General features: G+C 41.7%; 1 protein-coding gene across 3 annotated transcripts in view; it reads right to left on the reverse strand.

Annotated features, from left to right (window-relative positions):
* Window positions 1-15,216, reverse strand: part of SNX25 (sorting nexin 25) — a 62,532-nt gene that overhangs the window by 40,363 nt on the left and 6,953 nt on the right. For all 3 annotated transcript variants that reach the window (XM_081332255.1, XM_081332254.1, XM_081332253.1), the window contains exons 2-5: window positions 14,471-14,555; window positions 10,546-10,762; window positions 1,416-1,588; window positions 693-879 (exon numbers count right to left, since the gene is read on the reverse strand). In XM_081332255.1, the coding sequence (XP_081188381.1) occupies window positions 693-879; window positions 1,416-1,588; window positions 10,546-10,762; window positions 14,471-14,555 (662 nt within the window). The remainder of the gene's footprint in view (window positions 1-692; window positions 880-1,415; window positions 1,589-10,545; window positions 10,763-14,470; window positions 14,556-15,216) is intronic.

Below are 15,216 nucleotides of genomic sequence, written 5' to 3' on the forward strand. Positions count from 1 at the left end.
GTTATCACTGTTAAAGAATGAAATGAAAGAAAGATGGTAAATCTGCAAGAGACCAGATGTTGCCAAGGTACATACACCAGCAGTTCCAAACAGAATGATCAATGCTCTTCCTCATTTTAAGGCTGAATAAAACCAAGAGTGCTTTTACCACTAAGTTTTCCCAAGATAACTCTTCACAATGAAAACAAATTGTATTCAAAGAGCAACTGAACTACTTGATCAGACACATTGTTCAGTTTATGAATTAAGTGAAAATTGTTGAAATGGCAACTTTAATACACTTTATGAGATAAATGTTGAAGTCCTGAAAATTAAAACTGAAATTTTAAAGGGACATGATGTAAGATATACAAGACTTTTGGTGTTCAAGTAAACCCCAGATTCTCTTTAGTTATAGCAGAAACTTCAACATTATTTTCTGTGGCTCAAAAAAGCAACAGGAATGTTCAGCAAGATAAAAATTCTTGGGGCTTGCTGTTCTGTGGTCAGGAAACCAGAATAAGCTGTTTCAAATTCTTGGGTACAGAGATGTAAACCATATATAGGTCCATATATAGCCTATATATGACTATGATAACATTAGCGCCATAAATACTGAAATATTTGACTTTGACACATTTAATCCACCTCCATTAAAGCAACAGAGGGGGAGGGGGAGTTGTTATGTTTCCTGGGAACAAACATCGAGATACCTTAATCGTTTGAGGAACTCAACATCTGAGTTACAGTTAATAAGCTTGATGAACTCTTCATAAGAAGGAGCATATGTATAGGCTCTCTTGTGACGCTCAATCAGCTGTTCTCTGTATTCCATCTGGACAAGCAACATGTGGTTGATGTAGTTTGGATCACTCAACAGTTCTACTATTGGTTTCAGTACTAAAATTAACAAAACAAAAAACAAAAAGAAAATATGTTAGGTAGAATCAATCCAACACTTTTAATAAGAACTTATTTCAATATATATAAAGTTTATTTCTTAAAACATATAACTCAATTCTACTCAATACTCAGGGAAAAAACCATTGTATTCCATGATGATTTTTCCTATGTTAAAACTCGACTTCTACCCGCCTTTGCTGAAACAGAAAAAATAAAGTTCACAACACTTTTAAAAATTGTGATCACAATTTCAAATTGTGATTTGAGAATCAATTTACTACAATATTGCTAATCTATTCTTGTAAACATCACCTTATAACATTGGAAAACTGGTGCTATAAGCTTTAAATCAGTTGATCAGTCAATTAAACCTTTAGAAGAAAAATTGCTAAGAACAAGTTTCAAATTAATGCCATCCAGTATTTTACATAACTGCTCAATTTGTATACTAACTTAAACAAGATAAATACATGTATAGCAGTTTGGATTGAGATTATCAAATAAACTCTTTTCCATTGGTATTTATTTCTCACCTTTTGCTGCAAGTATCTCTGCTAGGATTATACGCAGGCTTAAAGACTGAGCATCCTTTGATGGCAGAAGACAATAGACCAGAGTCTGAGAGCATGCTTGCAGGAATCTTGCCTCTTCTTCAGAATTCCTCAAACAAGGATGCAGTAAAAATGGCCGTGGTTGTTCTTCCAATCTATAAATGAGACAATATCACTGCAATTAGACTTCAATCACCATTATTTAGAACTACCAAGCCAGAGAAAAACATGAGAAAAGTATTCCTTTTGTTGAATTGTGTACTAACAAATTTCACAATGGCGTATGGAATAACTGTTCATTTCTCCACTACAATTCTTTGCCTTTTGCTTATTATTCTAAGAAAGAGAGAAAGAGATTTCTAAATTAGTTCTAGCCATAACCAGGAAAACATAATGACTAGTTCTTATAAAATCCAAATTCGGGCTAAGAAAAGCTGAACTTTCCAATTTCTTTGTACTACAGTACATTAATTTTGTGCAATTCAGTAACCTCAGTGAAATTTATTAAATTTATTCAAAGCTTTTACTTATGTGGATTTAATACTTAGACATTTACCATTAAACCTCTATCTTAAATTATTCAGTAACTTAAAACATTCTTACATTCAAAACCTGGCTTGATTGTGATACACTGTTGGTTTTTTTTAAAAAAGTCTATTAGTTAGGCAAGTACCACAGTAATGGTAAGCATTACAGTGCTTCCAGACATATTTGTTTTGTTTTACTTTTAGGCATTAAGTGACTAGCAAATTACAGATATGTAGTATCTGCTTATGAGCTACACCTTAATCTTTCAAATACATTTCCCAAAGAGATGTATGCAAGAAAGAAATTGCATACAATGCCTATGAATTTACTGGGAGGTATACAGGGCCAACAACTGCTCCAACAAAATCCTACGCTGTGCCATCCCTTAAATATGGTCAAAGGCACAAAGGAAAGGAAAGTGGAGAGGAATTTCTCTATGAACTTCTCACATAACCTGTATTCTCCACTATGATAGAGATAAAAGAAAGAAAAGGATAGGAGGTTAAGAGTGGCATTGCCAGAAGAAATGGACTATGCTGCCTTCCAGCTCTTGGATAAGCTTAAGAGACGTTTTCACATTAGCTAATTATATCTCCCAAATCCCAAGTATAATCAGTGAAAAAACACAGAGAAGACGACATTCAGTTCTACATGCTATATCCATCTACAGAACCAGTAAACATCCAAGTTATTTTCAAACAAAATTATCACAAAATTGTCAGTGGGTTTAGTTTTATTTTTACAAGAGAAATAAGAACAATAATGTTTACATCAAATCTTCCGTATCATGCAAAAAAATAGATCAAAGTACTGTGATATTCAGCCCTTATACATTGAAAAAGTTTAAAGAGGGGATTTGCAAATCATTTAAACAATAAGAATGTATAAAGAATTAATTTAAGTTGAACAGTTCAATCTTTTAAAAACTCTCACTTTTGCTTTGATTAAAAATAAAATATAATAATAAGCAGGGCTTTTTTTATAAAAGAAAAGGTTGCCGGAACTCACACATGTCATACAACCCACCTTGCCTACCCTAGAAGGTTCCATTCAAAAAAGGTGCCGGAACTCCGTTCTGAGCGTTCTATGAGAAAAAAAGCCCCGATAATAAGGCACTATGTTTAAAACAAAAATGAAGCATAGTCGAGCAGGACAGACTAACTATTCCACTTTGATGGGGAAAAAATCAAATTAAAGAGAAAAACAGCCCACAAGTTTATTTAATAGATCATTAATTTCTGAAGGGGGTAGTTTCATATACTCAGTAACAAATTACATTATCTCATTTAAATTTTGATTAATATACTATTGTATATAGTTTTCCAGGTGCCCATGTGTTATTTCTGGCTTTTATAATCTGCAAATCCTGAGAAAGTAACATTCCATCAATCTTGAAGTGCTAGCATATGTTGTTATTGTTGTTGTTGTTTGCATAGTCAGTCACATGTTTAGACTGGAATTGTCATTTTAGTCCATCTATCAAGTCCTTCCCAAGGACCTAGGGTAGGTAGATTTTGTTTGATGGCGTTGAAAGATATCATTCCAGGATGTAAACTGTTCTAAATTAATCTTCCGATAGTGTACAACTGGAGATCCCAGATGTTTGGGGATTGTTCTTGACAATAAATATTCTAGCTGAATAAGCCATCATATTATTTTATTTCTTTTCTCAAAGAAAGTTTTCTTACATACACTTATGAGAAAACCACAATTTTATTTTTTCCATAGTTTCAAACTACATTTTATTACATTTTAATATAAAATTTATTAAGTAATATTTCTATTTTTATGGACATAATGGTTTTAATTTTTTTATAAAAAGCCATCAATTTTCAGAACAACCTGTAATATCAATGTGAGATCTATTTAGCAGACATCCAGACTACCAACCAGTAAAATATTTCCAATGTAAGTCTGCATGCAGAGGGCAACTATATAAAAATATATTGGATTGGATTGTGTTAAAAACTGGAAACTTTTTTACAGTGCTAAGTACCAAAAGACATAGCAGTAAAATATTCCACAACCCTGACTCTTCTTCACTATACCTTAGTTTCAAAAAACAAATACTGAGTGTCTCTGGGAACCAAGATGTACACTTAGATACAGAAAAAAAATCAGTTTACATTGATTTGTCACTATGAAACTCAAAGACGGTGTACTTTCTTTTTCACAGCACTATATATTAGTAACTGGTCCAGGAAAGCAAAAAAAAAAAAAACACTTTTCAAGGGAACTTGGGTTTGTTTTATTTAAGCCTTTTATCAGTTTAATTCCATCCTTAAATAAAGATGTGTCTTTGAAGTTATCTTGATACTTCTTTACCTTGACAGATCTCTTGTGATCCCTAACAGGCATGACTTGAAACTGAGAGGTGGTTTCCACAACAATAAATCTAAAATTTTCCTTGGCTTTTCTATTAGGGCACGTAACTTCATAGCTTTATCTGCATATCTCAGATACCTAAGTTTTAAAAATTGCTAAACTAAAAGATGTTTGATTAGGAATTTATGGATAAGATTTAATTTAGGCTAGCAACTGTAAAGAATGTGCAGTAAAATGGATGCTCAGTTTGTTAAAGTTAGCTAAAAAAGGTAGACTAGAGAAGATCAATTTTCTACCTATATTTAGAATGTTTTGACAGGCATTAAAGATTTACAGATAAAAATCCTCTCATATTTCCCATATTTGCTACATGCGTTAAAATGAGTGTACTGGAAAAGCTATTAGAGGAAGGCAAAGGATAGAGTACAAACAGTACTTCAACTATCTTTCAATCTATTTCTCAGGTGAATTTGATTTTTCTACACATTTTTAAAGCTGTAAGAATATCAATGGCAATTAAGCAACTTGCATATAATTTGTCACAAGACATGAGAATGTTAAAATCATATAGGTTGTACTGAACATGTAACTAAAATAAACTCATACCTTTAATTACTATCAAGGCCAGAAAAAAAATGAGAGTGGGCTGTGGCATAATCATAAATTAGCTTTTTGGAAACAAAGCAGCACTATGCACATCTTTTTAGTAGAAGTCTGTCTTGAGATTTAATGTAGGAATTATTCCACAACTGCTATTTCAATTACGGAAGAAAGCTAACTTCATCAGAAGAAAGTAATCTATTTACTTGCATCACCTCAGTAAGATTTTAGGCAGAGAAAGATAGATAAACAATCTCTACAATGCATGAACATAACACAAGATGCACTTTTAGAGCAGTCTCAATTAAGCTTTTACTTAGAATAAATGATTTTTTTTTGGCTATGATACTTCCAGTGAATACTAGCCATGTCTTTTAAATCAGGTAAACTAAATAAAGTAAGATTATCAAAATGACTAAAAGCATATATCACCACATTAATTAACATCACTTCTTTCATAATGGTCCTACTTTTCTGCCTAGACTACCTTACTAAATAGGTTATAGCAAAATAAACCCTGCTGCCAATTTTTCTATTATTTCCAGGGCCAAGTCATTTTGTATTCTGCTCTGATAATTTCCCTCCATGTTCTTATATGTGATGCTGCTTTTTAATCCAATTAATTGGCTTTTTTTCACTTTGAACATTTCCTGGAAAACTCATCAAAATATAAATACAACAAATTGAAAACAACTGGTCTATAATTATCCATTGAGTTTCAATGGCCTTGAAATTCAATTTTCTAATTTTCATACTACAACCATTATTAAATCATGCTAACTTAAAGACTGCTACTCAATTATTAAATCATTTTAAATAAGACAGGAGGAGGAGGAGGAGGAGGAGGAGGAGGAGGAGGAGGGAGTGAAGATGAAGAGAATCCCAAGCTTTTTCGTCTAAGTTCTGAGCATAGACCCATGCTCTGCAACTTTTACTAATACAGTCTCTTGCCACATAAGGTGCAAATGACAGGGAAACTCACTTTTCCATAAACTGCTTTAATGAGAAAGTAGACAATGTCCCTGGATAGGAAACAGAGGATATCAGCACCTTCTTGTAGTAGTAATCCTTTCAACTACTCCAACCAACCATTGCTGTAATGTTCAGCAGAATCAAAAAGGATATCTAAAATTACAACAGAAGATGTCATTGCAGGAGTTCATATAAATCAGTGGTCCCCAATCTTTGTGGGTTGGCGGATCAACTGGGCAGGAGGGGGGAACTGGGTTGCACGAGTGGCGGGCCAGCGCACACATGTGCGATTGCCTGCCAGCCTGCTGCTTGCACAAGTTGAGTTATTTATTTATTTATTTATTTATTTATTTATTTATTTATTTATTTATTTATTTATTTATTTATTTTTGGGACTTATATGCCGCCCTATCTCCCAAAGGACTCAGGGCGGCTTACAATAAAAAACAGCAGTACAAAAATTAAAAACGAATTAAATAACAGCTATGCGTGTGCACGCTCTGGCCAGCCACTGGCATGGCCCAATTCCAAATAGTAGTAGGCTGCACCCAGAGATTGGGGACCCCTGATATAAATGACCCTGGGAACAGATATCTGAAGATTTTAATCTCTTTGCAAGAATAGAAGGAATGAGTCAGGCACCCATGTCTGAAACTACCTTAATGTATACTTAATGCATATACTTAGTGCCATATATGTGTGTTGGATTTCAAATCTTATAACCCTAGTTAACATGATTATTGGTTAAAAAATGTAAGCATTAATGGCAAAAGTTAATATTTGTTAAGCTTATTTGCCCAACTTTAAAAAAGAGCAAAAACCTGAGTTATCAAACAGAAGAAGTATATTTGGAAAAATAATTAAATACAGATATATGTTCTTGAAATTTATAAAATTCTATAAACAAGCCTAATCATAGCTCTGGCTTTAGTGAAATCCAGAATTTGAATCTCTCTGGAACAATGCTGTACTTGAGCAGACCATCTGTAATTCAGCAGCATGATACTGAGACATAATGCCCAACATTTTGGACCTGCTTGCAGCACCTTTGTCAAGAAGGCATGTCACCACTGATGCTTCCACGAGTACTACCTCAAAGTTGCTTTTGCCATCTCAATACAGTTCAGACACAAGCAAAAAAAAAAGTAACCATAACTAACGCACAAATAGAAAAGATACATACCGTATATACTTGAGTATAAGCCGACTCGAGTATAAGCCGAGACCCCCAATTTCACCCCCAAAAACTGGAAAAAGTTATTGACTCGAGTATAAGCCGATCCGCCGTTCTGCAAGCCTCTGCCGCCAGCAGAGGCTCGATCCGCCATTTTGCAAGCCTGAATACACAGGAATACCCTGTGTGGCCGCGGCTCGTCGGCAGGTCTCCGTTCCTCCTGCCGACCTTTGGGGAGGTTTGGGCGCCTCCCCAAACCTCCCCAAACCTCGGCAGGTCTCCGTTCCTCCTGCCGACCTTTGGGGAGGTTTGGGCGCCTCCCCAAACCTCCCCAAACCTCGGCAGGTCTCCGTTCCTCCTGCCGACCTTTGGGGAGGTTTGGGCGCCTCCCCAAACCTCCCCAAACCTCGGCAGGTCTCCGTTCCTCCTGCCGACCTTTGGGGAGGTTTGGGCGCCTCCCCAAACCTCGGCAGGTCTCCGTTCCTCCTGCCGACCTTTGGGGAGGTTTGGGCGCCTCCCCAAACCTCGGCAGGTCTCCGTTCCTCCTGCCGACCTTTGGGGAGGTTTGGGCGCCTCCCCAAACCTCCCCAAACCTCGGCAGGTCTCCGTTCCTCCTGCCGACCTTTGGGGAGGTTTGGGCGCCTCCCCAAACCTCCCCAAACCTCGGCAGGTCTCCGTTCCTCCTGCCGACCTTTGGGGAGGTTTGGGCGCCTCCCCAAACCTCGGCAGGTCTCCGTTCCTCCTGCCGACCTTTGGGGAGGTTTGGGCGCCTCCCCAAACCTCCCCAAACCTCGGCAGGTCTCCGTTCCTCCGCGCAGACCTGCCGACCTTTGGGGAGGTTTGGGCGCCTCCCCAAACGTCCCCAAACCTCGGCAGGTCTCCGTTCCTGTTTGGGGAGGTTTGGGCGCCTCCCCAAACCTCCCCAAACCTCGGCAGGTCTCCGTTCCTCCGCGCAGACCTGCCGACGTTTGGGGAGGTTTGGGGAGGCGCCCAAACCTCCCCAAAGGTCGGCAGAAAGAACGGAGACCTGCCGAGGTTTGGGGAGGTTTGGGGAGGCGCCCAAACCTCCCCAAAGGTCGGCAGGTCTGCGCGGAGGAACGGAGACCTGCCGAGGTTTGGGGACGTTTGGGGAGGCGCCCAAACCTCCCCAAACAGGAACGGAGACCTGCCGAGGTTTGGGGAGGTTTGGGGAGGCGCCCAAACCTCCCCAAAGGTCGGCAGGTCTGCGCGGAGGAACGGAGACCTGCCGAGGTTTGGGGAGGTTTGGGGAGGCGCCCAAACCTCCCCAAACAGGAACGGAGACCTGCCGAGGTTTGGGGACGTTTGGGGAGGCGCCCAAACCTCCCCAAAGGTCGGCAGGTCTGCGCGGAGGAACGGAGACCTGCCGAGGTTTGGGGAGGTTTGGGGAGGCGCCCAAACCTCCCCAAACAGGAACGGAGACCTGCCGAGGTTTGGGGAGGTTTGGGGAGGCGCCCAAACCTCCCCAAAGGTCGGCAGGTCTGCGCGGAGGAACGGAGACCTGCCGAGGTTTGGGGAGGTTTGGGGAGGCGCCCAAACCTCCCCAAACAGGAACGGAGACCTGCCGAGGTTTGGGGACGTTTGGGGAGGCGCCCAAACCTCCCCAAAGGTCGGCAGGTCTGCGCGGAGGAACGGAGACCTGCCGAGGTTTGGGGAGGTTTGGGGAGGCGCCCAAACCTCCCCAAACAGGAACGGAGACCTGCCGAGGTTTGGGGAGGTTTGGGGAGGCGCCCAAACCTCCCCAAAGGTCGGCAGGTCTGCGCGGAGGAACGGAGACCTGCCGAGGTTTGGGGAGGTTTGGGGAGGCGCCCAAACCTCCCCAAACAGGAACGGAGACCTGCCGAGGTTTGGGGACGTTTGGGGAGGCGCCCAAACCTCCCCAAAGGTCGGCAGGTCTGCGCGGAGGAACGGAGACCTGCCGAGGTTTGGGGAGGTTTGGGGAGGCGCCCAAACCTCCCCAAACAGGAACGGAGACCTGCCGAGGTTTGGGGAGGTTTGGGGAGGCGCCCAAACCTCCCCAAAGGTCGGCAGGTCTACGCGGAGGAACGGAGACCTGCCGAGGTTTGGGGAGGTTTGGGGAGGCGCCCAAACCTCCCCAAACAGGAACGGAGACCTGCCGAGGTTTGGGGACGTTTGGGGAGGCGCCCAAACCTCCCCAAAGGTCGGCAGGTCTGCGCGGAGGAACGGAGACCTGCCGAGGTTTGGGGAGGTTTGGGGAGGCGCCCAAACCTCCCCAAACAGGAACGGAGACCTGCCGAGGTTTGGGGACGTTTGGGGAGGCGCCCAAACCTCCCCAAAGGTCGGCAGGTCTGCGCGGAGGAACGGAGACCTGCCGAGGTTTGGGGAGGTTTGGGGAGGCGCCCAAACCTCCCCAAACAGGAACGGAGACCTGCCGAGGTTTGGGGAGGTTTGGGGAGGCGCCCAAACCTCCCCAAACGTCGGCAGGTCTGCGCGGAGGAACGGAGACCTGCCGAGGTTTGGGGAGGTTTGGGGAGGCGCCCAAACCTCCCCAAACAGGAACGGAGACCTGCCGAGGTTTGGGGACGTTTGGGGAGGCGCCCAAACCTCCCCAAAGGTCGGCAGGTCTGCGCGGAGGAACGGAGACCTGCCGAGGTTTGGGGAGGCGCCCAAACCTCCCCAAAGGTCGGCAGGAGGAACGGAGACCTGCCGAGGTTTGGGGAGGTTTGGGGAGGCGCCCAAACCTCCCCAAAGGTCGGCAGGAGGAACGGAGACCTGCCGAGGTTTGGGGAGGCGCCCAAACCTCCCCAAAGGTCGGCAGGAGGAACGGAGACCTGCCGAGGTTTGGGGAGGCGCCCAAACCTCCCCAAAGGTCGGCAGGAGGAACGGAGACCTGCCGAGGTTTGGGGAGGTTTGGGGAGGCGCCCAAACCTCCCCAAAGGTCGGCAGGAGGAACGGAGACCTGCCGAGGTTTGGGGAGGCGCCCAAACCTCCCCAAAGGTCGGCAGGAGGAACGGAGACCTGCCGAGGTTTGGGGAGGTTTGGGGAGGCGCCCAAACCTCCCCAAAGGTCGGCAGGAGGAACGGAGACCTGCCGAGGTTTGGGGAGGTTTGGGGAGGCGCCCAAACCTCCCCAAACGTCGGCAGGTCTGCGCGGAGGAACGGAGACCTGCCGAGGTTTGGGGAGGCGCCCAAACCTCCCCAAACGTCGGCAAGTCTCCGTTCCTCCGCGCCCTGCCTGCCTGCTTCTTTCCGCTGCGGAAAGAAGCAGGCAGGCAAGGCGCGGAGTTTGGGGAGGTGCGCGCGCACCTCCCCAAACCTCCCCAAACTTCGGCAGGTCTCGGACGGCGGTGGCTTGGGAGAGGTGCGGGCGATCCCGGAAGCACCAAAGCCTCGGCCGCGCACAAGTCCTCGGTAAGTTTTTTTTGTTGACTGGAGTATAAGCCGAAGTGGAATTTTTCAGCCCAAAAAGTGGGCTGAAAAATTCGGCTTATACTCAAGTATATACGGTATGTGTGTTTGTGGGATGTGTTATTACCTGGCATTGGCTGTTTTAAGATCACAGAAATGGTTGAGCACAGCTTTCACTACATCATGGCAAATGACTCTAACTACATCAATGTGACTGAGCCTGTGCCGCAGCTGCTTGGCCGCTTCCCAAAAGTCTTCAGACAGTAGATGATACAGCTGTCCTTCATCTCTGCTGAGGTTTCCATACCAAGACAAAATGTAATCTCGGTAGATGTAGTCAAAAACTGCAAGAAAGAAAAAATATCAGGATGAATCCATATTTAACACCTCCCTGACTCTGCCAAGTCAGGTAGGAACTATACCTGAAAAAGCTGCCAACTTTCTTTTTTAACATTTACATTTTCTTCCTTCTCTAAAATAAGAATGGCAATCTTACAACACAAGAAACACAATCCAAGAAAAAATTACTGGAAATCAACACAGAAAGCCCGTAAGTGGATTTGTTCAGCCAGATATTTGAACGGAAAGTCCAAGAGACTTATCCCAATCTCATGTTAAAAAAAACCAAACACCATAATTGTTGGAACAAAGTAGGTCTGTCAAAAATGCATCATAAGCAAAATCAAGTTCTATTCTGGGGAAAAATTATCAAAAATGATCAGCACCTACCTTCAGCCTGACAAATTTATTTCTCAATTTGGCAACCAATGTCTACTGTTTTGCATATTTAACATAAGGCTCATAAGTATAGAAATATCTGCTCCTATAATAGTTGACATCGTGTAGCATTCTACTTTTACCTCACCTATTATACTAGAATTGATTTTGGTTATCAAATTTACAATCATTTGATGAGTTGATTCAAATAATGTATAACCATGCTTTTACACCTTATTTCTATAATTTCCTAGGAACCAGGATCTTCTACTCTGGTTGCTCTTACCTCCCACCATATCCCAATGCCTGAAAATTGGTTTTATAAGGAATGGCTACACCAATAGCAGGATCCTACAACTGATTCTTTCCTCTCTAGGAATTCAATATTCATGAAGGTTCCAAATGAACAATATCAAATATTAATGAACCTTAAATATTAATGTATTTAACATTTTAAAATAATAATGCATCGTCACTGATTATTCTCACAGAGAAAAAACTACTGTATGTTGTTGCTGGTCCTGTTTTTTTCTGAATAAATTGCTTCCTACAAAACTTGCATTTTACTCACGGGTTTCATCCCACCAAGGGTAGGTAATGCCTGTTACCTCAAATTTGACTTCCTAAATTAAACCTTCCTCTTGATTTTTTATATCTGCATAAGGACACTGGAATCTATTGGTCATATAACTAACTTAGTCTTTTCTGTATTTACACAATCTATTTTTTTCTTTCACAATCTTAGGATTGGGGATCATTCAATGAAGCTGACTAGAAGGATAGAACAAAAAAAAGTTTTTTTTAAAAAAAATTCTAATCAACGCTTGAAATAGATTACTACACGATGAGAAGATGACCACTAACTTGGATGCGTTTAAGGTGACAATCTATCAAGGTTATTAGCCTTAAAACTCAACGTAATCTCTACCTGGGGCTGCATGTTTCCAAATCATTGCAGGGGGACAATAATGGGAAAGAGGATATATTTCTAATTCCTCCCTGTAATCACTTCAGAAGCATCCAATTAGCTACTGTGAGAAAACAAATGCCAGACTAAATTGGGTCTGGGCACAATCCACTCTTATTTGGTCACTTCAGCAGTATAGAATTATCAGCTTTGTTGATTTGAATCTTATAATAGAAGCCAGCACAATAGACGATAAGAAAACACACCAAGAACTATTCTGATACTGCCCTTCCCATGTCTTCAGCTGCCAGATACGTGAATGGTACTGTCCAGAAAATTATCTAGTATCTTCCAATTTGGAACAAAAGAGGAACTTTGCTGATAATGTAAGATTGGGAGGCTAACAATGGACAATAAGCAGCAATGGCAAGACTGAAAGCATACAGTGTATCTATAGTGGAAATACAACCAAATTTGAGCAAGAATGACTCCCATATACTGTACACTACCGGGCAAATTTAGACAATTGGAGCATGATTTCTAGAAAAAACTGAGACCAATCAAAGATATTAGATGAAAAGACTTAAATAGATACTAGCAACAATATATAATGTTCAAAGTATAAATACATAGATTCTGCTCAGCAACTGGAAAAACAATGAATAGAAAAATGTATTAGTAGAAAAATTGCTCAAAATTACTTTAATCATCTTTTGTATTTATCCTTGTGCTATTCAACTGTTACTAATGTAAATCTTTTTTTTCATTATTCCAATAATCCTTTTTTAAAAGTGCACTGTCCAGTAACCAGACAGCTAATTCATAATACACTAGAGTACTTGATCATTTAATTAACAGAGCCAATAGGATTTATGTATTCTATAGTTAGGATAACAATCTGAGGCAGCTGGATGAAACACTGGAAGTATTAAACGTCTTCTTGTACTTAGTGCTGCATCCCCCATCTTCCTGGTGTCTTACGCCGTAATCCTAGAATGTATGAGAAGTAGGGTATTTACTGATACTGATACAAATAAAAATGCTGTGGGTCTCCTTCTGGCGTTGAGGCTTGAGACAGGATTGTGTATATTCACTCTCTAGAAAGCAGCTGTTAATCTTGTGAATAGCAATGGCATAAAAAGCTAAAGTGTAAAGACTTAGGATTGGGGATCATTCAATGGCTGACTAGAAGGATAGAACAAAAAAATTGGGTTTTTTAAAAAAAAATTCTAATCAACTCTTGAAATAGATTACTACACGATGAGAAGATGACCACTAACTTGGATGCGTTTAAGGTGACAATCTATCAAGGTTATTAGCCTTAAAACTCAATGTAATCTCTACCTGGGGCTGCATGTTTCCAAATCATTGCAGGGGGACAATATCTAATCATCCGGTCAAGCGAATGATTAGAGGTCTTGTGGCCAAAACAATCTCAACCTATTCTCAAACTTTAAATGGGTAAGAAGCCCGGCTCGCTGGCATGGAGCTGGGCATGGAATGCGAGACGCCTAGTGGGCCACTTTTGGTAAGCAGAACTGGCGCTGCGGGATGAACCGAACGCCGGGTTAAGGCGCCCGATGCCGACGCTCATCAGAGCCCAGAAAAGGTGTTGGTTGATATAGACAGCAGGCCGGTGGCCATGGAGACTTTAGACTTGGTGTAGATGTTGAAGGCATCAGGATAGAACCTGGGAGACTTGAGTTCTAGTCTTAGGTACAAAGCCAGATGGGTGACCTTGGGGCAGTCACTCTCCCTCAAGCCTAGGACAGAGGAAGTAGCAAACCACTTCAGAAATTTTGCCAGGAATACTGCAGGGACTTTGTAGTAGTGGTTAAAGTTGAAGGCATGGAGGAAAAAAGAATGCTGAAGAGGCAGTATATGTTATTGTTTACAGATGTCAAACATGGAATTTCTTATTCCAGAGCTGCCAAAGTCATCATTATTTGGCAAGGATCATTTTGACATTGTCAAAGCAAGCAAGTGCAATGCATACTCCACCCTGGATACTCTTTTTTCCTAACTTGTAGAAAATGAATACATTTCCCAACTGACAGAGTTATAATATGCATTTTAAGTATACTTGAGGGACCTTTGTATAAATTATGCCAACTCATATTTCCATAATGAGATAGATGTGGACATAAATCAAGTAGCAAAATGTCAGATGCTTCATTATTTCAATATGCAAATGACATAAAGTGATGCAAATGATGCAATTGCATTACTTACATGTTTGTTATGCAAACTGGAATAGAAATTCAGACTAGATTCTACGATACTGAAATCTGGTAAACAGAGGTTTAATTATTTCTGATGAAAATAAAAGATGTTGAAAATACATGTAATTCTTGCTAAATGTTCAAATTTGAGCAAAGAGAAAAATAAGAGTATGAGATATTCCAAAAAGACCTTAGAAGACTCCTACCTTCTTTCAGAGCTTTGTCCATGTTATGAGAAATTACCACTCTCCTTGACTGGACTGGTTCTTGTACATTTCCAGATATGAGGTTCTAAAAGCCAGAAAAAGATACACCCATAATAGACATGGTTGAATACTGCATAGAACAAGAATTGACTAATGCATCCAACACAAACTGTGCTAAGTCTGATATAATGTACAAAGTATTAAGTACAAGTTATCATAATTAAATAAGAAATTTCCTTCCAAGCTAATGTTTATGCAATTTTATATCATAGAATCCATATCTGAATTTGGCTTTTTAAAAACTCAGTAGATTATGTGAACATTAAAAAAAAATCAGTTTATATCAGACATGTCAATCACAAGGCCCGGGGGCCAGATCCGGCCCATGAAGTGGTTTCATGCGGCCCGCAAAGCCATCCTGGAAACAGTGAGGGAACGGTCCCCACTGCCTTGGCCCTGGCCCAGAGACCTTCCTTCTGCCAGAGACCCTCAGATCTGTCCCACTCCTGCCCAGGCCCCCATAGGCACCCTTGATGCGAACGATGTAGAGCTGGCCATGCCCACCCAGAAGGCCATACGCACTCTAGCCACGCCCACCCAGTAGGCCACGCCCACCCAGGCCATACCCCCTTGAGGGCAATCGCAATGCTGATGCGGCCCTCAACACCCCTGGTTTATATCCTACCTTACATATCTGTCCTTCATAAAGTGTCTCTATGAAATATAAACAATTGTAAATAAAATGT

The sequence above is a fragment of the Vipera berus genome (genome assembly GCF_964194415.1).
Source record: "Vipera berus genome assembly, chromosome: 7".
NCBI lineage: Eukaryota > Metazoa > Chordata > Lepidosauria > Squamata > Viperidae > Vipera > Vipera berus.